The following is a 23,869-nucleotide window of genomic DNA, read 5'->3' as shown; positions in this document are numbered from 1 at the left end:
TATTCTTTTTCATATTCTTTTCCATTATGGTTTATCACAGGATATTGAATGTAGTTCCCTGTGCTATACAGTAGGACCTTGTTGTTTATCCATTCTGTATATAATAGTTTTCATCTGCTAATCCAAACTCCCAATCCATCCCTCCCCCACCCCCCACCCTTTTGGCAGCCACAAGTTTGTTCTGTATGTCTGTGAGTCTGTTTTATAGATTGGTTTATTTGTGTCATATTTTAGATTCCACATATAAGTGATATCATATGGTACTTGTCTTTCTCTTTCTGACTTACTTCACTTAGTATGATAACCTCTCTACGTCCATCCATGTTGTTGAAAACAGCATATTTCATTCTTTTTTATGGCTGAATAGTATTCCATTGTATATACGTACCACGTAATCCCTGTATATATTCAAGACATCAATATCAAAAAAAGACTATTTAAAGATATTTTTTTACCTTTCATGTCCCCTTTTCTATACTTGAAACATTATAGAAAAAAAGTCGTCTTATGTATTCAATACTTTAAGAAGCTCAAGTAAGTCAGTAAGTGATATCACTTTGTTAAATGAGAACTACATAACATCTTATTTCCTTTGGTCACTCTGGCTTCCATTAAGTCCAAAGTTAAAATTAATGCTCAATTTTAGGAAATTACATCATTTACATTTCTGATATAATTATCTATCTTAATCAGTTACATGACATTATAGCATTTAACCCTATCTTAATTTTGTTATTGCATTTCTATCATTTATTATAAAGTACCACAAATCATTCGGGGAACAGGAAGGAAAAATAATAAACGTGTATATCCAAGTAAGCTAATGTAACAGAATATTAGAATGGGATCTTCTCTTCCTAGCTGGACTTGAGGCCTCCAAGGCTGAGAATAATATAGTAGGTGGCAGATTATTATGTAAATAATAACTAAAAATTTTGAGTCCTTATTACATTCAAGGAGCTGTACTAAGGCCATTATGTTTATTGATCCTCCATATTATCTGTTGAGGTAAAATGCTTGTACCTATTGATATCTCCCTTCACAGATTAGGATATCAGGCAAGGGGAATTTAAGTAACTTCATCAAGGTTATTTAGCATATTGGTGGCAGAGGCAGGGTTTGAACCCAGGTCACCTGGTTTCAGAACATGTGCTCTTAACTACCAAACCATACTAGTTACCTTATATTCTGAGAGATAATGAAATCAGTTCTAGTGGCATTAGCCCACAGAGGAAAACTATGTATTTGGGAAGGTACAAAAGTTCCCAAGACTAACAATGAGGATTTATTTGGAGAAAAATCATTATTCCCTTCAGTACCTCATGGAAAAATTGTTTATTCTTCCCTCTCCCCTCCCTTAAACAAGAAAGAGTTTTCATGGGAACCTCTTGGAGACCTTAATATTGCAGAGATGAGTGTTTGATTCTCACCAAGTAAAGTTGAGAAACAAAAGACCAACTAGAATGGTTTGCCTAGCCACAGAGTAAAGAGAGAGGAGTTGCACCTCAAAGGAAAAATAGATGAGAGGGCCTTTATCCTGGGGGCAACATGAGGAACTCATGATGGGAAGATGTAGGTGGCCCATCTGCCATTCTGAAGGAACATGTCCCAGGAGGTTGACCAAAACAGAAGTGACCCAGGAGAGCAGCAGGCTGCCCAGGTGGAACAAAGCAGCTTTCTGGGGAAGGCATTGACCATATCAAGGAAATTGCATATGATGACCTACAGGAAGTACCTCTAGAAAACCACAAATACACCCAAGAAGGAAACAGAGACATGAAGTATATGCCATAGAGAAGGCTCTGATGCAACTTACAACTGTACCAGCCATTTAAGGCTTTGCTAGTTTTTGTGAATCTTCTCTCTTCCCTGGTTCTGACATTGAGGGTCAAAAATAGCATCAGAAGGAAAGAAGGAGGTGAAATAAATAACAGAGAAGAAGCATCTCCAGCTACAGGTTTACCAGACTGGGATGGGCCCAAGCTAGAAAGAGGGAAAAACATAACTTTAAAGAGTATATCGAATATTTCTAATAACAAAGAATGGGATTCCTTCTTTTTTAAACTCAAAAACAAAAGGGCTATTTATTTATTTCCACTGAGTGACAGGAAAAACTAAGAAGGATGAGGTGATTTTCATCCCAGCATGGAGAAGATCTTCACCTACAGAGCAGGTGGAACAGGACAGGGAGGGAACAGGTCCCTTTCTGCATTCCCCTGACCTAGTTCAACACCTATAGCAAAACAGTGACATTAATTTGTCACAATTAAAATGTATATATCTTCTGAAGACCCTTTAAAAACATGACATTAAAAATTGAAATTCTAATGATGTCACTGGGAGAGATGGCCACCTATTTCACTAATCCACAGAGTAGGCTTAAAAGTCCTCCAAAATATCTAAGATAAAATTAGATAATGCCTATGAAAACTGTGCAGCCCACTGCTTGGCACAGAGTAGCATTCATAAATGTTTGTCTTTTCCCTGAGGAAACAGGGTATTTTCTTACTAAAGAAACAAAAATGAGAGAAGTTACATCAAGTTACCTGTATTTTAGGAGCTGAGGGACTGAGTTTTATGAAATCCTTTTATGAACCCATGTGTAAAACTCAGATATAGCCTATAGTTTTGCAGAACTATTCCATCAATTACTTTTATCCTGACTCATTTCTATTTTCTATATAGAAGCATGGGAGCACATCTCATCAGTTTCTCCTTTGGATTGTGATAATCCTGATATCGAAGCCAGAAGTGGTATGGCTTTGGATTCATGTCTGCCCCTTCTTACAAAGGTTAAAGGCAAGTTCACATATCTTCGAAGAGCTTTGATTGCAGGGAACATAGAACTGAAATTGACTTTAAGTAGCACTTTTTATAGAGAATTAGATGAAAAGAAAAAGCCTAATATCTAAGTCTGCTTTGTTCTAATTTAAAAGATAATCAAAGTGTCTTCACTGTGGGAGGTCTCTCAGTAAACAGGGATTTATATTTAGCACAATTTATTTGAAAAACAGAAAAGCTGCCAAAATGATCCAAACATTAAATATTTCACTTTTAGAGGGCAGATATTAGTGAGAAGTAATAAAATATTGCCAGCCTGCATAAGTAGCTCATCATCACTACTGAGAACTAGACAAGATGAAAAGACCGATTATGCCTAACATGGACAAATGTTGATTAAAGGGTAGACCGCATAACTGCCGAGCCATGTCCGAAGGCTGTAATCACAGAGGAGGTAGGGGGAAAGTGCTCAAAACAACAGCAAAAGCTGCAAGGAGGAGTCATCTGATGAAGGGGGAAAGATGGGAAATTTTAAAGGAAAATGTCAGAGGAAATTGCTTGGTAAGAGCTCTACTCATGCATGACTCTTAAGGAAATTGTCTTCTTAGGAAATTGTAAGTTCCCAAAATGTCTTAGATAAAAAAAATGGACATAACTAAGCATTCTATAGGTCAAATTTAGTAGTTTCAGACTGTAGAGAAATTGTTTCCACATGTCATAGCTCCTCACTCTTCTGAGGAAGACTCAGGATCTGCCTGATCTTGGGCTAATAAAGGAGTTCCAGAGAGACACTTGCTTTCCATTCAAGTCTGGTAACACAAAGGTTAAGCTAAGATCCCATCAAAACCTAATTGGGTAATTTTGTATGTGAATAATTACACACAATTTCAAATGAGATAGCATATATAAAATGCATAGTACAGCACTATACAGACAAGGTGGTATGATGCATAAGATATGTATTGAGTACTTATTAAAATGAACTCAGTACTGTGCTCTGAATGGAAAGGATAAAGAAGTCCTAGTTTTCAAGGTACTAGGAGGCTATTAGGGAGAAAACACATGCATGAGAAAAATTTTAAAAACAGTATGATGCAATGTGTAATTAAGTACTATATTGTAGAGCACAGGATTATGAGAGTTCAGAAAAAAATAAATGTAATGAGACTGGAAGGATCTTCTGGAAAAGGAAGAACTTAAAGTGGGGCTTGGACAGTATATAAGATATGGAAATTCAGAGGTTGAAAGGGAGGATATTTCATGAAAGAGAAATAGCAGCTCAAATATTCAAGGGAGAGAGAGGCAAAGAGATTGGACTAGGGAACCAGTGTAGCATAGTAACTAGGAACACAAGCTCTGGAGCCAGATTTATCTGGATTTGAGTCCCAGCAGGTGTAATCTTAGTCATTATGTGATCATTCTGTGCCATACTTCCCTTGTCAGTAAAATAGCACATCCCTTTTAAGGGAATATTTTGAGCATTAATGGGTTCATATACATAAAACACTTATACTAGGACCCAGTACCAAGAAAAAATTCAACAAATGTTAGTTATTATTACTATTATTATTGTTGTTGGGCACTATTAGAAAATGTGATTTTCATGGCTAGAATGAAACCAAATTATGTAACAACAGCAACTACCCCTTATTACAGTCAGTGATGGACCCTGTGCTCAACACTTTGCCTGCTTTTTCTCTTGTGTTCCCAGCAACCACCCCCTGGATAGGGAAATATCATTTCACTCACTTTACAGATGAGGGAGCTGAGACTAAGAGAAGCAATTTTCTCAAGAATTCTATAGCTGGTAAAGAATAGTCAAAAGTTTGAAGTCAGGTCTTTTGGCCTTCACCCCAGTGTTTTAAACTGCTGTGTTACCTTGCTTTTAAGCCTTAGGGGGTCCTGAGATTTTGGCAGGGGTCAGACACAAGTGCACAAGATGAGTTCAAAGTAGAAGAGGTGAAATTCAGGAACACCAGCCAAGTAGATGTTGGTGGCAGTGGCAGTACTCTAGGTAAAGTGAGGTGAAGGAATGAAGATGGTGGCACTGAACCTGAGAAGGCAGAACCAGGATACTAGATTCCTTCAGCAGAAAAGAAATGGGTGAGATGTTATTCTGGGTCCTGAACATAAGAGATAGTGACTCTTGGTTATGGAGTCCAAAGGACTAGAAAAATGGTGGCTTCTGAAGGTCTGACATGGAGAAAGGTGCAACTCCTTTCACATAAGCCCAGAGCTAAGGGAGCCTGTCATTCGTCTCCTTATTTTTTATGATGCTAGCTGGGCCGGTCTTTTATTGCCTTCATGAGATTGGGAATTAGCTTTCCTGTTAGCCTGCATTGCATTTCACTTGCCCTTTGGGGGCTCTTGCTGACATTCTCTGAGCTGCTTGCTGTACGAAAGTCACTTAAGGAATGACAAAGTAGTTCTGGAAGACAATAGTTGCTCCTAATGCAGTTGAGAGTTGTCTATTTTGTAGCCTCAGACACTTTACAAGCAACAAGTAGAAACAGACATCAAGGCTAATGCACTTGAGCAATATAAAAGGTTTCTACAAAGAAAATGCTGCTAAGAGTAAATGGTTTATATAAAACAAAGATAAATCATAATGGAGTGGTAATATGAGTTTCGATTGTACCTCTCCTTGGGGAACTTCAAGTGCTCCAAAGACACTACCTCATTACTATCTTGAGTACCTCTGAGAAATACGTAAAAAGCATCATTTTCTCCAATTTTTGTATAAGGACGTAAGTCACAGGGAATTTAAGTGACTTGTTAGTGCATAGAAGTGGATTATTTATTTTCATGAAAAGGATTGTTTCAGTGAACTGGCTGATTGTCTCATGAAATTAGTCACTCAATTTAAGGGAAAAAAACCACAACCGAAGTCCCCCATTAAAAACAAATAAGCCGGGGCTTCCCTGGTGGCACAGTGGTTAAGAATCCGCCTGCCAATGCAGGGGACATAGAGTTGAGCCCTGGTCTGGGAAGATCCCACATGCGGTGGAGCAACTAAGCCCATGCACCACAACTACTGAGCCTGTGCTCTAGAGCCTGCGAGCCACAACTACTGAAGTCTGTGCACCTAGAGCCCATGCTCCACAACGAGAAACCACCATGATGAGAAGCCCACGCACTGCAACGAAGAGTAGCCCCTGCTTGCCATAACTAGAGAAAGCCTGAGCACAGCAACAAAGACCCAACACAGCCAAAAATAAAAATAAATAAATTTTTAAAAAACCAAGCCAAAAAAATACCTCTTAACCTATTTCAATACGTATTTTGGCAACACTTTGTAGACTTGTTTGAACTTAATAAATAAAACTAGGTACAGAATATATTCTACTGACTTTGTCCATTAGAGTAACTCATCACATCATTATTTGAAAGTTACTGGTGAGAAAGATGAAATTTTTCAGAAAAAAGCTAGGAAACCTGAGGCTTCTGGGCAAATGCGTGGCCTAGCAGGAATGGAGCTGCCCTTTTCTGGCCTCCACTGTCTCAATTAGGCCAACTCTCCTCAGTGACAAACTGACATCCTCACCAGAGCGTGATCTCTGCACCCAGAAATGACAGTAAAGAATGATATATCTCTTTCTTAGGGTTTCTAAGAAAATTGCAGTGACGTCCATTAACTCACTTAGGCGTGCTGCTCCCTGGAGCACCTACCACTCACTGCCCAGCCAGAGAGTGCCATACTGCTTATCTGCACACCATTCCTACAACCCTCCCCATTGCCCCCAGCTTGCCTCAGGTGTGTAGATTCAGGAATCCCTCAAGTCAGAGCATAGTTCTGGAAGATTCTAATGCTTATCATCTTTGGTGATCTTTATGGGCAAGTTGTATGTAGAGAAATTTAGCTTATTATGTTTGATCTTTCTTCCTAGAGATAATATCCCATATTTCCATTGCTGTTAATTGTATCTATTGCTAAACATCCTATTCTCCCATTAACCCACTTTCAAAGGGAAACCGTTTTGGGTTTTTTTTGTTTTTTTTTGCGGTACGTGGGCCTCTCACTGCTGTGGCCTCTCCCATTGCGGAACACAGGCTCCAGACGTGTAGGCTCAGCGGGCATGGCTCACGGGCCCAGCCACTCCGCGGCATGTGGGATCTTCCCAGACCAGGGCACGAACCCATGTTCCCCTGCATCGGCAGACGGGCTCTCAACTACTGTGCCACCAGGGAAGCCCGGGAAACTGTTTTTTAACTACTGAATATAGCCTTCTTTATGGATGCAGATCTCTAGTCAGTAATTACAATTTGTTATTTTTAAATAGTTTTATTACCTTGACCATATATATATATATATATACACATACATATATATATATATACACATATATATACATATACATATATATATACACACATATATATACATATATATATATATATATATATATGTTTCAGTGGTGGAGAAGGGATACTTGGATAGTAAACTCTACATTGATGGTCTGTTAAATAATTCAGCATGAACCCTTATTCTCAGTTACAAAGTGATTAGAAAACACTAATTGTATTTGGTAATTATAAAGTTGATGAGGACTGAATTTAAATATTCATCACAATTCTTTTTCATGCCTGACCTCCAATAGAAACCTACGAATGTTAATCCCCAAGGTACTTTTTCTGATTTGGAAAACCTGAGAAAGTTGGGCATTCTTTGGTTCATATTTATGTGAGGTGTGGAGTCATATACAAACCAAAAAAGTAGCTTAAATATTCACTATTCTTGGATATTTCCATAAAGGTGTCTGTGCAACTGTCTTTTCTCTTAGCGAGCACCTGATGGGTCGGTTCCTTCTTTATTCCTCCTCAGCAGCTCTTGATAGTCATATTTTCTTCTGTCTGTACTGGAGTTTAATTTGATTAGCCACATTTTGACTTTGAAAACTTATGACTGAATAACATTTGCTTTATCTCATGTAGCTATTTCACATCAGGACTCATATCGTGAAAGTCTTCATTGGTTGTAAATTTCTTTAACTGTACAAGCCATTAGATATGTTGCTATTCTTATATCTTTCTTGTATTTTCTATAAAACACATACCCCATCTGAGGCACAGAGATGATATTCAGGTGAAGGCTTTTTCTTAGCTCATTGTCATCTTATCCTACTATCAGACTTGATTTTAATATATTTTCATTATGAAAAGAAGTATAACATATCTCCTATCTACTTTTGACATCTTTCCACATATTCTTGTCTGACAGGAAACATGAATGTGCCTCTCACCAACTTAGATGTGTTAACCCCAAGAGAGAAGACAAGATTACTGATCTATATGTTCTAAAACACATCTGAACCTGTTGTAAATTAACAGAATGCAAAGCTCTCATTTGGGTTAATATTCCTTACTGATAGATTATATCACAGTAAAGAGAAAACTGAGAAATCTCAACTGCATTTTTGTATTGGAATTATTTTTTAACTTTAAAAAATAGTTCAAGAAGCCAGTAGGAGCCTGTGACGTCGTGCAGTTGTCTGAAGATTCTTCAATCACTATGTCAAGTGACACAGATGTTTCTCTTTCTTCATATGATGAAGATCAGGGATCTAAACTTATCCGAAAAGCTAGAGAGGCACCATTTGTCCCCATTGGAGTGGCAGGTTTTGCAGCAATCGTTGCATATGGATTATATAAATTGAAGAGCAGGGGCGATACTAAAATGTCTGTTCACCTGATCCACATGCGCGTGGCAGCCCAAGGCTTTGTTGTGGGAGCAATGACTCTTGGTATGGGCTATTCCATGTATCAAGAATTCTGGGCAAAACCTAAACCTTAGAAGAGGAGATGCTGTCTTGGTCTTGGTGGTGCTTGCTTTGGTTAGACATCTCATATTGAGGTTATATGTTTATGTTGAAAACAAATTCTGTGGGTCGGACAATAACATGGTAATTTGAATACTGGCTTCCTTTCTTGCAGGCTTGATTTGCCTAGTGACTAGTTCACTTGCTAGGTCATTCAGGGGAGTCAGATTAGCACAAAAACATGTCACTTTTAAATGCACTTGATAGTGGTATAGTGTGCACTTTCTTAAACTCTTCTGATAAAATTAGTTGTAAAGAGGACAACATGCCAAACCTGAAAATGCTCCCAGTTGCTGCAGAATATCATATGCTTTTGATGTAATGTAGGACTCCTATTTACCCCAGTTAATTTAACTCTTTCTGACTGCCTTGTGGACTGAGTACTGTTTTTAAGGTCTGGTTGGTTCTTGAAGGACCCTTTCAGAACACTGCATGGAATAATTATAAACCTCCCAGCAACTATGTGTGTGTTTTTAAACCAAACCTAAAGAGCTGGTAACAGCTGCTTTGAAGTAGTATCTGTTTCAGAATCATAGTTGTAAACATGAGAATAACTTAACTGTAGATCCCCGTTTAGCTGTTTTGTAATTGCAGAATTATAGTTTGCTGCTGTTATGAAAAATACTTTAAAAAAATAGTTCAAAATTTATGACCTTGGTACTTATTTGTGGCATGCTGATGTCATGTCCTGAAATGATAACACCATAACCAGCAGATTTTCTGTAGAGTATTAGAATTCATGAGATGATTTTTTTAATATAACCCCAAGGATTCTAAATACTCTTCATTTTTTTCCATTGAAGAGGAAACAAGCCCAGACATTTTGACGTTTCCTTTAGATAAAGGTTCTTTGCCCTTTTTGTATTTTGTGTGGCCTGATTAATATTTTGTTAAAAAGAATACTTACCACATTTATTTGTGGAATATTATTTGTACTATTTTTTACTGTGGTAAAATACACACTAAATAATATTTACGTTTTTAATACTTTTAAATATTTTGTATAGTTTTTAATCACTCTGTACCCATATTATACATTTGTAACCTATTCTTTTTTTACTTTATTGTGAATACAACATGAGATCTAGCCCCTTAACAATTTTAAGAGTATAATACAGTGTTGTTGATTATAGGCACAATGGTTATACAGCAGATCTCTAGAATTTACTCATCTTGCATAACTGAAATTTTATGCCCAGTGATTAGTAACTCCCCATTTCCACCTTCCCTTAGCCTCTTGAAATCACCATTTTACTCTGATTCTATGAATTTGACTATTTTAGATACCCCATATAAGGGGAATCATACCTTTAAATAAAAGTATTTTCCTTTCTGCAACTGGCTTATTTCACTTAGCATAATGTCCTTAAGGTTCATTCATGTTGTTGCAGAATTCCCTTCTTTTTTAAGACAATATTATTTACAACTGTATGTACATACCATATTTTCTTTATCCATTTATCTGTTGATGGATATTTAAGTTGTTTCCACATCTTGGCTATTACGAATAATGCTGTAATGAACATGGCAATGCTAATATCTCTTCAAGATCCTGATTTCAATTCTTTTAGATAAATACCCAGAAGTAGGATCACTGGATCATATAATAATTATATTTTTAATTTTTTGAGGAACTTTCGTGCTCTTTTCCAGAGTGAATGCACATTTTGCATTCCTACCAACATTGTTCAAGGGTTCCAATTTCTGCACATCCTCACCAGCACTAGCTGTCTTTTGTTTTTTTGGTAATTGCATTTAAACATTTTTGAGTGTACAATTCATTGGTGTTTTTTACTTTATTATGAACACAACATGAGATCTAGCCCCTTAACAATTTCTAAGTGTACAATACAGTGTTGTTGATTATAGGCACAATGGTTATACAGCAGATTTCTAGAATTTACTTAGCTTGCATAACTGAAATTTTATGCCCAGTGATTAGTAACTCCCCATTTCCACCTTCCCTTAGCCTCTTGAAATCACCATTTTACTCTGATTCTATGAATTTGACTATTTTATATACCCCATATAAGGGGAATCATACCTTTAAATACAAGTATTTTCCTTTTAAGTTCATTAATTTCATTTAGGCATTAAGTTCATTCACATTGTTGTACAATCATTACTATTCATTTCCAAAACTTTATCATCATCATCCCAAACTGAAATGCCATACCCATAAATAATAATTATTTCTCATCCCCCCAATGTCAGCTTCTGGTAACCACTATTCTATTTTATGTCTCTATCGATTTGACTATGCTAGATACCTCATTTCAGTGAAATCATACAGTATTTGTCATTTTGTATCTGACTTCTTTCACTTGGCACGTTTTCAAGGGTCATCCATGTTGTAGCCTGTATCAGAATTTCATTCCTTTTTAAGGCTGAATAATATTAATTGTATGTACATACCAAATTTTGTTTATCCATTCATCCATCAGTAGACATGTGGGTTGTTTCCACCTTTTGGATGGTTGTGACTAATGCTGTTATGAACATGGTTATACAAGCGTCTGTTCAAGTCCCAGCCTTTAAAACCATCAGATTTTGATTTAAAGAATGGTTTATACCTTATAAAACAATTGTAATCCTAAACAAAATCATAAAAGATGATCACTTTAATATATTAATTGATTCATTCCACAAACATACTTATTTCCCACTGTGGGCCAGACCCTGTTCTCCATGTTAGTGAGTGGAGGTGATGAATACAATGTGCTTCCTTACCTAGGCTGCTTGGAGACATTTCTTACAGTTGATTCTGGATCAGTGCACTAATCCAGAGGATAAATCCTCTTTTTGTTTTTCATTTTCAGTTAGTTCTGTAAAGCTTAGGTTAGGGAATTAAAAGAAATAAAATAAAATCTGTTCTTAACCTTTAAATTTAAAGTCACAAGAATTAGACATATTTTCCATTTACTTCCTGAATTCTGTGCTGCATTAGCCATGCTCAAAAAGTTTCTGACATGATACCAAAATGAGCTGGGATCGTCAGCATGCTCTGAATCAGTCTCCAAATAAAGAGGTCATTGAGCTTCCAAATGATGTTTAAACTCATTATCCTCCAACAGGGAAACATTAAACTATCATCTCCTAGAAACATTATTACCATGGAACATCTGTAAACATCCGTATGTGGTCAAAGATATTGATGGGATCCACCTTTTTGTAAATTTAAACATACTCAAAAGATGATGAAAAAAAATCAATGAACATTTTTCAGTAATGAGTCAGAAAAAATGACCTTATAGCTTTAGCGCATTTTGTTGGATGTAATAATGTACTCATAAAACTACAGAATTACTTATAAACATATTAGGATGTTACATTAATCTAAATGTGGGGATAATGAACATGACAATAGAAATTGCCAATCAAGAATTTCTAAGAGTGCTTGTATTGAAATTATGAGCCATCTAAATTGTATTAAATTTAAAATCCAACAATGGGTGTAATTGACAATCTGGAGGTAGTTTTCCCATAGATGTCCTTTAGATGTTAGCATCTAACATCTGAAGATGTTATTTATTTTTCTTTCCTTAATGTCTTCCATATAAATAGACAATTCTCCAAATGGTACACCTTGAAATATTTCAGAAATAATTCCTGCACATTTTTGAAACTAAGGAAATCAGAATAGTCAAGGTAAATATAATTGGGCACCCATGTATTCTGTGGCTCAGATGAACCAGGATAAAATGAACTCTGTGTAAATTAAAAGTGTTAAAGATAAATCACATGATTAAAGTGTTTATACATGAACATGTAAAGTATTAAAAAAATACATGACTACAATATGGGTCTGCAAGCAGTCATAAACAAAATTTATCATGTTACAGGATGCCATGTGTATGCTTCCAACCTCTGACCAATCATCATCTGAATCTCTAACCCAGATATTGGAGAGCAAAGACCAGGTTCATTGGTTCCATTATCAATTAAAAAATGATAATGATTCCATTTCTCATCTTGCACCTGTTTATTTTCCTATTAGCAAGTACTAGCAGATGATATAAAAAGTGATCTAATATTAATGAGGAAAATGTCAAAATCATTGTCATGTTGAATTAAATAGCCTTATTTTTTTAGTTCTTGAATACAGTAACTAACAATTATTACATGATTTGAATACATATAACGTGAGGAAATGTAGTGCAGAAAGGAGGTGCTCAGGAGTCTGGCTGATGTGGATTCATATTCCAGTTCTGCTACCTTTGATGCCTGTAATCTTGGACAAATCACTTAACCGCTGTCAATTTTCATTCTCCAAGCTGCACAAGTAGGATGGAATATCTATATCAGAGGGTTGTTATAAATGGTTAATTAAGCTACTTTTTGTAAAATATTTAGCAGGGCACCTCACAGATAGTACTTTCCCAACATTTGTTAGCTATTTTATGGATTGATTATAATTCAATTATATTAGTTGCTAGTAAAATATTCCCAGTGTGTATAGTATAAGTAAGAACGGTATGGTTTCCAGATACTTCTAGCATACAGCAAATAAGAGTATATGAGCAAGAAAGAGAAGAGAAATAGGTAAGATGCTCATTCTCCTGTAAAATTCAATATCTTATTTGTATTTTACTTTTAACTCTGTCTACTATGAACAAAGAAAAATGTGGGTTATATTACCAAAGCAATTCCAAAATAACGTTATCTATTTTAAAATATTAGTATCAGTATCCTGCTGTGTAAAATAAAAATTAATTTGGAAATTAAATCAATATTTTCTCTAAAGAAATCAAAAGAACCTGATTCACACACACCACCCCCCCACTTGAAATGCAGGCACTTAAAAGGCTTGTGAATAGAACTTTTAATAATCACATACCACAGGCCATCTTGTCAGATAGACAATACCTAGAAGAATCTGATAAATTATGTGGTATTGATTGCATCTGTTGAATAGTCCCTTATGTGAACTCAAGTTTTTTTCTATTCTCTGATGAATACTCTTTTAATTTCAATTTCACTCCCTTTCTCTCTGTTGCTGCCTTAAAAAAAAAAAGAACAAGCTAACCATAAACAATCAAGTTGACGGATGCCTATGAGAATTATGTTACTCATTCTGAGTCACTCCCAGGGCTTCTTTGGAAACTCTCTGAGTTTCTGCCCTGGAGACTTAGGCTGATTTTCTGCTTCTGACTCCTCATCCTGTCACTTTATAGAAGAAGGCATTAGAATGTTACCACTGAGCTGAAATTGAAGTCAGAGCCACTGACCCTACTGTACGAACCTTTCATTTTGTTCCCTAGGATGGGTCATTTCTTACTTGTCCATTGTAAAATTTCGGTGTCTACTCACTGAATTCCCATTCAGTATTTTAAATCAATTTCCCAAGGGCTTCCTAGGAAAACAAGCCCAAAAGAACAGAATTTGAGCTGCCAGTCACAAACTTACCTGTCTTATCTTTGCAAGTGGGATCCATTCTAAATAAAGCTATAAAAGCTTGGTTTTGAATTTAAAAAAATATATAGAGTCATAAAGTTGTCGTTCCATTCAAAGTAATTATAGTTACCCTATGTTAGCTAGTATTGGTAATAAATTAACAATGGAATTATTATTTTGCTTCTTCATAAGTAATTAATATGTAATGAGTGAATATACAAAGGCAGTAATTTATGTCTTCTCAGCTATTGTAAAAATGGTAAGGCACTTTTGAAATCTTAATGTCAAAATAGTCATTATCTAAAACCTGAGATAAGAGTTTTATCACTTAACATGTAGTGAGGAAAATCCTCAATTCTATTTTCGTTGTAAATGCTTAATCTCAGAGATTCCATCCTTCCAAAAATTCATGCAGTCCTGGCACAAGGAAGCAAATAGTAGACCCCTTCTTGAAACACAAGCTGGCAGGAGCAAAGGGGCGTATATGGGCGTCTTCAACATTATATGAAGTCAGCACTGATGTTCATCTGGAAAATACCACTTCAAAACATCCATTGCTGACAGCTGGTATCTTTTTTTTTTTTTTTTTTTTTTTGCAGTATGCAGGCCTCTCACTGTTGTGGCCTCTCCCATTGCGGAGCACAGGCGCCGGACGCGCAGGCTCAGCGGCCATGGCTCACGGGCCCAGCTGCTCCGCGGCATGTGGGATCTTCCCGGACCGGGGCATGAACCCGTGTCCCCTGAATCGGCAGGCGGACACTCAACCACTGCGCCACCAGGGAAGCCCCCCCTTTTTTTTTTTTAAAGAAGATGTTGAGGGTAGGAGTTTATTAATTTTATTTATTTATTTTTGCTGTGTTGGGTCTTTGTTTCTGTGCGAGAGCTTTCTCTAGTTGTGGCAAGCGGGGACCACTGTTCATCAGGGTGCACGGCCTCTCACTATCACGGCCTCTCTTGTTAAGGAGCACAGGCTCCAGACGCGCAGGCTCAGTAGTTGTGGCTCACCGGCCTAGTTGCTCCGCGGCATGTGGGTTCTTCCCAGACCAGGGCTCGAACCCATGTCTCCTGCATTAGCAGGCAGATTCTCAACCACTGCACCGCCAGGGAAGCCCTGACTCCATTCTTAATGGTCCATATCTGTGTCATAATGATTATTAAATATTTTGAATACTGTAGGTTGCTGTGCCATTGGAAAACCTGATTCTATGATTAGAATGGTAGGGCCCAGGAAGGGCCCAGGAAGCTACCAATGTATAAGAAACTGCATTCTCATTGAGGTGATCTAGGAAACACACTTAGAGAAACATCTTGTCTTGTTAAGAGAAGCGTGGCTAGGAATCTGTTGGCCTGACCTCCAGTCTCATTTTTTGTACTAGTTAAATCTCTACTCTTAGGTAGGTCACTTAACTGTCTCTGCATCTCAGTTTACCTGGTAAGTGTGAGTTTTAAGAGGGTTTAAAAGACGTAAGAGCTATAGAGGTCATAGATCCTTCTAATAGCCCTTTCATTTCTAAAGTGATATTTCTATATTTGGTCATTGCTAATAACCGACAAGAGATGGAGTTGGGAAATTAAGTGCTTCTACCAACAGACAAAATGGGAAAGCTTGAAAAGAGGCAAAATAGTGAGCCGTGTTCTGGAAAAGGAGGGAGGAAGGAGAGCCTGGATCAAGCCTTCTGAAGAGCTAATCTTTCCTGGAGTACATTGTAGGCTCTTTGGATGGTGTCTCAATACTGTGATGCCCTTAAATATTATTCTGTGAGTTTCTACTTATGAAGCTAGTACACACCCTAAGTGGGTGAGAAATTGAGACCTGGACTTAAGGTGTATTAGTCAAAAGAGGAAAGGATACTTTATTAAAAATTAAACTAAAATTAGTATATTAGAACTAGTATAACTGCTATAGAGTATACTGGAGTAGACATTTTAGAGAGAAAAGAAAAAGATGAAAGAGATCTGGAAATCAAATTATTAGATTGTGAAAAAAATCATGTTGGTTTTGATCCATTTTTCAAAGTAATTAACTTAAACACAGAAGACTCAATTGAATATCTTCTTTCCCAGCCACTGCCACATCTGAGATTTGGAATCCTGCATTTGATGTTTAGGTGAGAATTGGGGGGAAAAAAAAGATGGCATTTCTTGACCCTTGAAACGTCTTCATTCCTAGTAAAGACTGCATGGAGATTTTGCTGTTTTTATTGTATTATTAACTCCTTGATCCAATTTATTATTTTATTAATTTACTTAATAATCTATCTCATCTATCATTGGCACCATGATCTATCCATTCCTTTGTGATTGTAAGACACATACTGCAATCTAGAAATAGTTGTAAATATTAAAACACCTGTGGTCTCTCTTCCTAAGAAGCAAGTTAATCGCCAGTGTGGAACTGAGCTCACAGAAAATAACTTATTTCATTGAGTAGAGAGACCACACGTGTTTTTCATGATTACTGTCATAAGTTTCATCCTTCACAATGTGTTTCTGGCTACAAGATGGTAAATGAATTTACCACAAAATGTATACAAAACTCTTGTATGTACAAAAATGTACAAAACTCTTAAGTATTCAAGAATATAGACCAAGATGTGACAGAGAATGGGCATCTAAGTAAATCTATTCTGACCTCCTAAAAAAGCAATTTCCTCAAAATAAGTGGCAGCATCCCAAGATCCCTGTCTCAAGAGCCTTTGGTTAGAGCTGTAAATCCAGAGCACTAGTAGGCAGGGGAGATGGAGGTGCGGGAGAATCCACGCTCATGGACCATCTTTGCTGTTGAAGATCTACCTGCAGGGAGGAACATTGTGTAAGGATTAAATCACAGGATGCAGATATGGTTTTGTTTGTTGGTTTGTTTGCCTGTTTTTCAGGTATGGGTGTTAGATATTATTGAAAAATTGGGGGCATTAATTTTGATAATCCTTTTTTTTACTTTCTCTTTTTTAACTGTTAACATATGAGTTACACTAGTAGAAATATCAATGTTAAACCATCCTGGTGTTCCTGGGGTTAACACAACTTGGATAATATGCACTATTATTTATATTGATTTATAAATAATTTACATAGTTTATATTGATTTATTATTTATATTTATATGGATTTGGATATTTTAGAGTTTTCCCACATATTTTTTTTACCATGAAAATATTTATTTGTGTTAATCATAAGTCAGTAAGACCAGCACAGACAGACACAGCCTCTACAGCTCTGGAAGGGGTTTTATGTTTATAAACATATCCACATGCTCACAGTAGGTGGGGCTGGTAGACCATTGGGCTAGTGAAACCACTGCCAGAACCACAGAGACGCCCCCTCACAGCTGGGGCCAAGCTGTGTCCCGAGGCTTCATCACTCCCTTGAGAAGCCTCCAAAATCTGAGCTCAGTTCAGGAAGGACCGGGGTGGCATTGACTGGCCTGAGTCGGTGCCTCAGTTCTCCTTTGGGTCTAGTTTTGCAATCATTGGCCGAAATCCCAACTAAAATTCTAAATTAGAAAGTATGGAGATTTAAAGCCCCAAACACTAAAAATATCACCCACATACTTCTTATCCTTCGGGGCTGCATGGAGTAAATTAAGAATTCACTTCCATTTCCCCAAATATCAGCATCTACTCCCATCATCAAGATGACAGTCCCAGATATTTTGTGAGTTGGAGTTTTCCCATATATTTTTAAGTGAGATAAGGGAGATAATTTCTTTATCTTTCATAGCAAGGAGTCAACTAATATGCTTTCAAACTACAGCACATTTTTCTTTAAACTACCAATTTGGTTTTCAACTTGTCCTTACTTTAGGGAGATATTTTAGGAACTCATAGATCTTATTAAGAAAACATTTGTCTAAAGTTCAGCAATTTCTTCAGCTTCAGTGTACTTCCTTTTCTTCTGCTAAATTCAAATAAAATAAAACATTTTTAGGTAAAAATTTTGTATGATCCTATTTTTCAGTCCATTGAACATTTTGGACACATGCAGAAAGAGGTGTCCAAAATAACGGTCTTACATTTTTAAATGATCACTATTTCTCAGTTTTCATTCATTTAAAATTTTATTCTCTCAGTCTTTTCTATTGCTAAATTTTTTCATAAACATGCTTTAATCTTTCAAGAAAAAAAGCTGTATTCTTTATAGAAAATACAAGATATAGTTACTTATTTTCTTGCTGTTAATATCGACTAAACTTAATTCACCTCGATATTTTCTTGTTCCAAAATGTAGTCTAAATTACTATTGCTGCTGATTGACATTTTTGGATATATCCTGAGCTTATGCCAGTTAATGTTCAAATGACAAGCACCCGTAGGGTGTGAAGGCTGGAGTGTGTTCCAGATCATTGGCCATTTGTTCTGATTGGCCTTTCTCATGTCCCTTAGTCCTTAAGCATTTTGGATATCATCCATGGGTGTATGCATAGATATTAGCAACAAAAGCTAAAATGTCATATCTTAAATGAAGATTATAAACTATTTTAATATTATTAGATATCCATCATTTTACTCTGTTGTTGTGAGTCTGGCTTTATATCTATATCTATTTATCTATCTCACATATAAGTGAGATCACACAATATTTGTCTTTCTGTATCTGGCCTATTTCACTTAGTATAATGTCCTTTAGGTTTAATGGTGGTTACCAGAGGCTGGGGTATGGAGGAAAACTGGAGAGGAAGGATGGAAGGACGGAAGGAAGGAAGGAAGGGAGGGAGGAAAGGAAGGAAGAAAGAGAAAGGGGGGAAAGGAGAGAAGAAGGAAGAATGAAAGAAAGAAAGAAAAGGAGGGAGAGAAAGAGAGAAAAAGAGAAAAAGAAAAGGAAACGAGGGAGGAAGGAAGGAAAAGTGAGAAAGAGAGAAAGAGGAAGGAAAGAAGGGAGGGAGGAAGGAAAAATGAATAGTGGTTGCCAGGGGCTGGGAGAGGAGTGTCACGGGGATTATTATTTAGTGGATACAGAGTCTTAGTTTTGCAAGATGAAAGAGTTCCAGAGATGGCTGGTTGTGAGGGTTGAACAAATATATGAATGTACTTAATACCACTGAACCATACACTTAAAAATAATTGATAGCAAGTTTTATGTATATTTACCACAATTAAAAAAGAGGCATGATGGCAAAAAAATTATTAGAAGCTAAGACTAAAAAGCATACTATTTTGTAAATATCTTATGTTCTTTACACAAGCATGAAAATTACATGTGCTCTATAAGTTCATATATCATATGGTTGTTTGAAACTTTGGGAGGACTCCAGTCAGATGATGGGACAACAGCCTGAGTAGAATGAGGGATGGAGAAGTGAGGAAAGCACAGAGAGGACAGGAGACTGAACTACCAGGAGGTTTTAAACCAACAGGGGCCCCACAAAGGAAAGAGGGCAGAGTTGTTCAGCTTCTGGTTTGATGTCTCTAACTGGCTGCTCCGTGGTACTTCACACTGGATGAATCGGACACATCCATGTGATCATCCAGCCTGAAAGACAAGCGTCATCCCAGATTCCTCCCTTTGCCAAATGCCCCGTGTTACTGTCTTTGCTGAATATCTCACCATCTCTCACTCGGATAATTGCAAAAGGCTCCTCCTACCTGGCCTCCCATTCTCTGATCTGCCTTCCAATCTGCTGTCAACAAGTCTTCTAAAATGCACACCTGATTGTTTTGTTCTCTGCCGCTGCTTTTCTCCATTTTCTATAAAATCACTCTGTGTCATGGCATGGGGGTCCTTCATCACCTGGCTTTGTTTTGCTCTCGCCAGCCTTCCTCTCCCTGTGCTCCCTCCACCTTACAGTCTTGCCGTTAGTACTCCAGCCACCCTGAACGCCTTGCACTTTTCTCAACATAACAGTCTCTCTTGTGTCTTTATGTCATTTCTCATTCTATGATCTTTGCCTAGAATGCCTTCTTTGATTATGAACACTTGCTTTCTTTTTCTTTTTTCCCCCCCAACGTTTTCTATAAACATTGCCCTTTCTAAGAAGTTTCCTGACCTCCTCTTGGAATTTATTTCCAAGGAGGAATTTATTTCCCTGGCATATGTTCCCTTGTATGCTTTAACATTACTTCCTTTATAGTGTTTACATTGGTATCACACTTGTTTGTTCATTTGTCTCATCCTCTCTCCTAGATTATATCCCCTTCCAGATAGGAATCATGTTTTCATTTTTGTAAATTCTTATTTGCCTGTATATTAGAGGTACTTAATATAAAATTTACAGTGAGTGAATACAAGTGAAAAATGACATTTCTTTGAAAAGATGTGGTATGGTTTCGACAGGAGAACCAGACTGAAGTCTTGGCAGGCATTTTCTGATGGTTTGAACTTGTCATAGTACAATCCTCTCTGATAATCCATTTCATGGCTATAAAATGGAAATAATAACACACACTTCTGAACATGGCTGTGAGAGTAACATGAAATAAGGTACCTGAAAATGCCAGGAATGCATAGTAGGTATTCAAAAAAGTATTGACTCTTTATCTCTGTGTCTTGGTAGAAGCTTGCCTCCTCTGGAGAGAGTTTTATTATTATTATTATTAATTTCTTTAATTAAATGGTTGCTTTTGTTCCCTTAGACAGACAATGTTAAAATAGATTTCCTTTTGAAATTATCTCTAAGTTTGGAAAAAAATGAGAGTTGTAAATATATATCAGTATACATCAAGACTGAAGTTCTACACCTGTCAAGGACAAAATGGCTCAAGGGATTGTGCCTTACCTTTCTTCTCCAAAGAAGACAATTACTGGGCTTTTCATTGCTGCAGTGAGAGTGATTCAGAACCTGATAACCAGTGAGAGAAGAGGAAGGAGGAAAAGCCCGTGGTGGGATTTACCCTTCTTCCTTTTCCCTTTTTCTCTCACACATGAGTCTAATCAGACTCATGTCCTTGAGACCAGCACAGAGGTAAAAGGAGAGGCATAACAAAACCGATGTGGGACAGGCCCTCTGCTAGGGTTGCTGTTTATATTTAAGCCAAGGACACACACACAAAACATAGGACTTGCTGATAACCAGGGCCAGGGGTAGCTCCCTACATATATGGGATACAATTAGGTTGAACATAGGTAAATGCAAGATTTCTCTTATTCTCTCGAATCATTTTAAACACAAATAATGTTGTCTGAAATACAAATTAATTAACACATCCTATGTAATAAAAAGGAAATGTCAAGATCTCCTAAGCTAATTAGTGATTCATCTTTCTCAACTATCACTTATCTTCCCCAATTAGCGAGAAAGCTTTTGATTGTTGTAGCTGTCATTTTCTGTTTTTCTAAGCTGTAAAACATGTACTCAAAAGCTTCTTTGATGAACATATTGTCACCTACTAAAATAATAGGACATGAGTTTTTTTCAACAAAATGATAAAGAATAAAAGTCTTTGATAATAGTATTCTTTGATGTTATAAAAGTTATCAGATTTCCAATCTGGTGCCTGCAATTTTGAGAAGAATCCATTAATCACAGTGGAGTAATTTATCTTTGGCAGTCATCTTTATCTGAGTCATGAAAAGCCAGTCTGAAGGGGAATGTTATTATAGAGTTAAGGGGAATAGAATATTCATGGTGTTTGGTGAAGAAAGAGTTCCAAGTACAAAAAGCTGTATTTAAAAGACAGTGTGTAGTGAAATAAGCACAGCCCCATAATCATGTAATGACCTCCAGAGCTTAATCCTGTGTCTACTGAATTGACATTGACCCTTCAACATGAACAAGGGACTGGGTGTTGCACAGTAGATTGTGTGCAGATGAACATCAAGATTTCCTAGATGTAACCATATTGGGCTTCACTCAACTCCTCAGGTGTGACTCACTTTAAAAATAAACTCATATACTAAATAGACGGAAGGCACATCAGACCAAATTTTTCTCTAGTGCCTGGTTCAGACATTTTTCATCTTCTCTTTTGTTTCTGCTCACTTATATAGAGAAGGTAAAAGACAGGTCAGGTGAGAACTTGACGCTGAGCCAGGAAAGCAGGTGTAATTTGAAAAATTACTTTCAAAAAAGGCTGAGAATAGATAATTGAGGTTAAAGTAGAAAATATACTGTAAAGTTGATACTGTCAGTTAGATGAACTTGCCAAATATACTTAGCTTAATGACTAACAGCATAAAATGCAATTGATGGAAATTAATAGCCTATTCTTTCAATATTTTGGAATATATGTATTAATTTCTGAAAACATCATAGGGATGTTCTTCTTATGACAACAGGCCTAATTTGACCCTAACCCCAGCTTGGGGCTTAACAAAGGAATATATCTCAACAGACTCACAGGATGAATATAGTTTGAATTATTTTCTTTGCTCTAGCATCAAACTCTTTTGTAAGATCCAGACTGTGGTTCAGACAGCTGCTAAATGATCCAGAGTTGTTCAATTCAAAAATGTTTGTCACTGGATTTCTTATCTCCCTAAAGCAGGGGTCCCCAACCCCCAGGCCGCAGGCTGGTATCTTCCTTGGCCTGTTCGAAACTGGGCCGCACAGCAGGAGGTGAGCCACGGGCAAGTGAGCGGAGCTTCATCTGCCACTCCCCATCGCCCCGCATTGCTCGCATGACAGCCTGAACCATTCCCCCTCCAGCCCCCGTCTGTGGAAAAACTGTCTGCCATGAAACCGGTCCCTGGTGCCAAAAAGGTTGGGGACCGCTGCCCTAAAGTAAATTGTCATATAGTATTTTGTTTAAATTAAAGGTAGTGCCCTCTATAAAATCTCCTCAGCTCAAAATCTCATAGTCACCTTTATCTCCTGAATCCCCTCTTTAATCCTCCGTCCTCATCCTGTTGCCAAGTTCTGTCAGCTTCATCTCTGAAACACCTCTTGGATCATTTTCCCTTTTCTATGCTCAGGAACATTGCATTAGATCCTGCTCTCATCTTTTCTAACATTGAAAATTACTGTGACCTTCTAACTGATGTCTTGTTCCTATTCTCACCCACTCTAATTCTGCTTCTAACTGCTGCCAAAATAATCCTACCGAATATAAATCTCCCCTTGCTTAAAATGCCTACTTATTTTTCAATGAATTACAGTTTATGTTTATTGAAGCGTATGTTACCTTCTAATATGACCCCAAACTGTTTCCCTGAGTTCCTCTCCTACACTTCTTTCTTCCCTTCTCCAATCCACCTTTTCATCCTCCATGTGTTTGAAAAAGATTTTCCTCTACTAAAAGTTCACGTTCACAGCCTTACATATGTCTTTCTCCACCTGGCAAATGAATAGTCATTCTTCAGGACTCTGTTCAAATGTCCCTTTTCTGTGACAAATTTTCCTAAAACCCCAAGAAAGATCAACCACTTCCTGCTATGAACTTCATCAGTACTTTTAGAAAATACTTAGCTATCATATAATACATAGTTGTTCCTAAACTTGCCGATTGCTGGGATCACTTGAGTAACTTTTAAACAATAGAACTACACATTCCAGGACTCTTCTATTCATTTCTGAGTTATTTCTGGGGATGGAGTCCCAGAAGCTTCCAGTACTTGAATGCAATGGATTTGCTTAGGCATCTCTTTATTCCCAAGCTCAAGGGTTTTGCCTTGTACACGAAAGTACATTAGTGAGTGTTGGCCAAAGAAAAGGTGAACTCCATTAGTCAGTCAGTCCTCCAGTCACATCTACAAGTTCACTCTGCCCTCATCTTCAACCTTAATCTGGAGATAGCTTGGGCTAGTACCTACTGAAGCCCCGAGTGGATGAGCAACTGGAAATCCCATGGGCCACAGAACTTTGTAGTGTCAAAGAGCTCATTACAGAGTGAATTGAACAAGGGCTTTGGAGATGGATAGAGCCTGGATTTACCATTTTCTAGTTCTGTGATCTTGGACATGTTATCCAATTAATCTGAATGCCAGTTTCTTCACATGTAAAATTG

The 23,869-nt window shown here is 37.2% G+C and overlaps 2 protein-coding genes across 2 annotated transcripts in view; both read left to right on the top strand.

Moving 5' to 3' along the window:
- Positions 1 to 23,869, top strand: part of ZNF804B (zinc finger protein 804B) — a gene marked incomplete at both ends in the record, with an annotated part of 473,269 nt that overhangs the window by 329,835 nt on the left and 119,565 nt on the right. The window lies entirely within an intron of this gene.
- On the top strand, positions 8,279 to 8,572 carry LOC307058080 (HIG1 domain family member 1A, mitochondrial-like; the record flags this gene model as incomplete). The annotated part of the gene is made up of 1 exon (XM_079711449.1): positions 8,279 to 8,572. Exon 1 carries the CDS (start codon positions 8,291 to 8,293, stop codon positions 8,570 to 8,572), a length of 282 nt encoding a protein of 93 aa, XP_079567575.1. The 5' UTR covers positions 8,279 to 8,290.

This window comes from Hyperoodon ampullatus, assembly GCF_949752795.1.
Source record: "Hyperoodon ampullatus genome assembly, chromosome: 9".
In the NCBI taxonomy this organism is placed as follows: domain Eukaryota; kingdom Metazoa; phylum Chordata; class Mammalia; order Artiodactyla; family Ziphiidae; genus Hyperoodon; species Hyperoodon ampullatus.
Note: the sequence above shows the minus strand (reverse complement) of the source record. Positions and strands in the feature narration are given on the sequence as shown.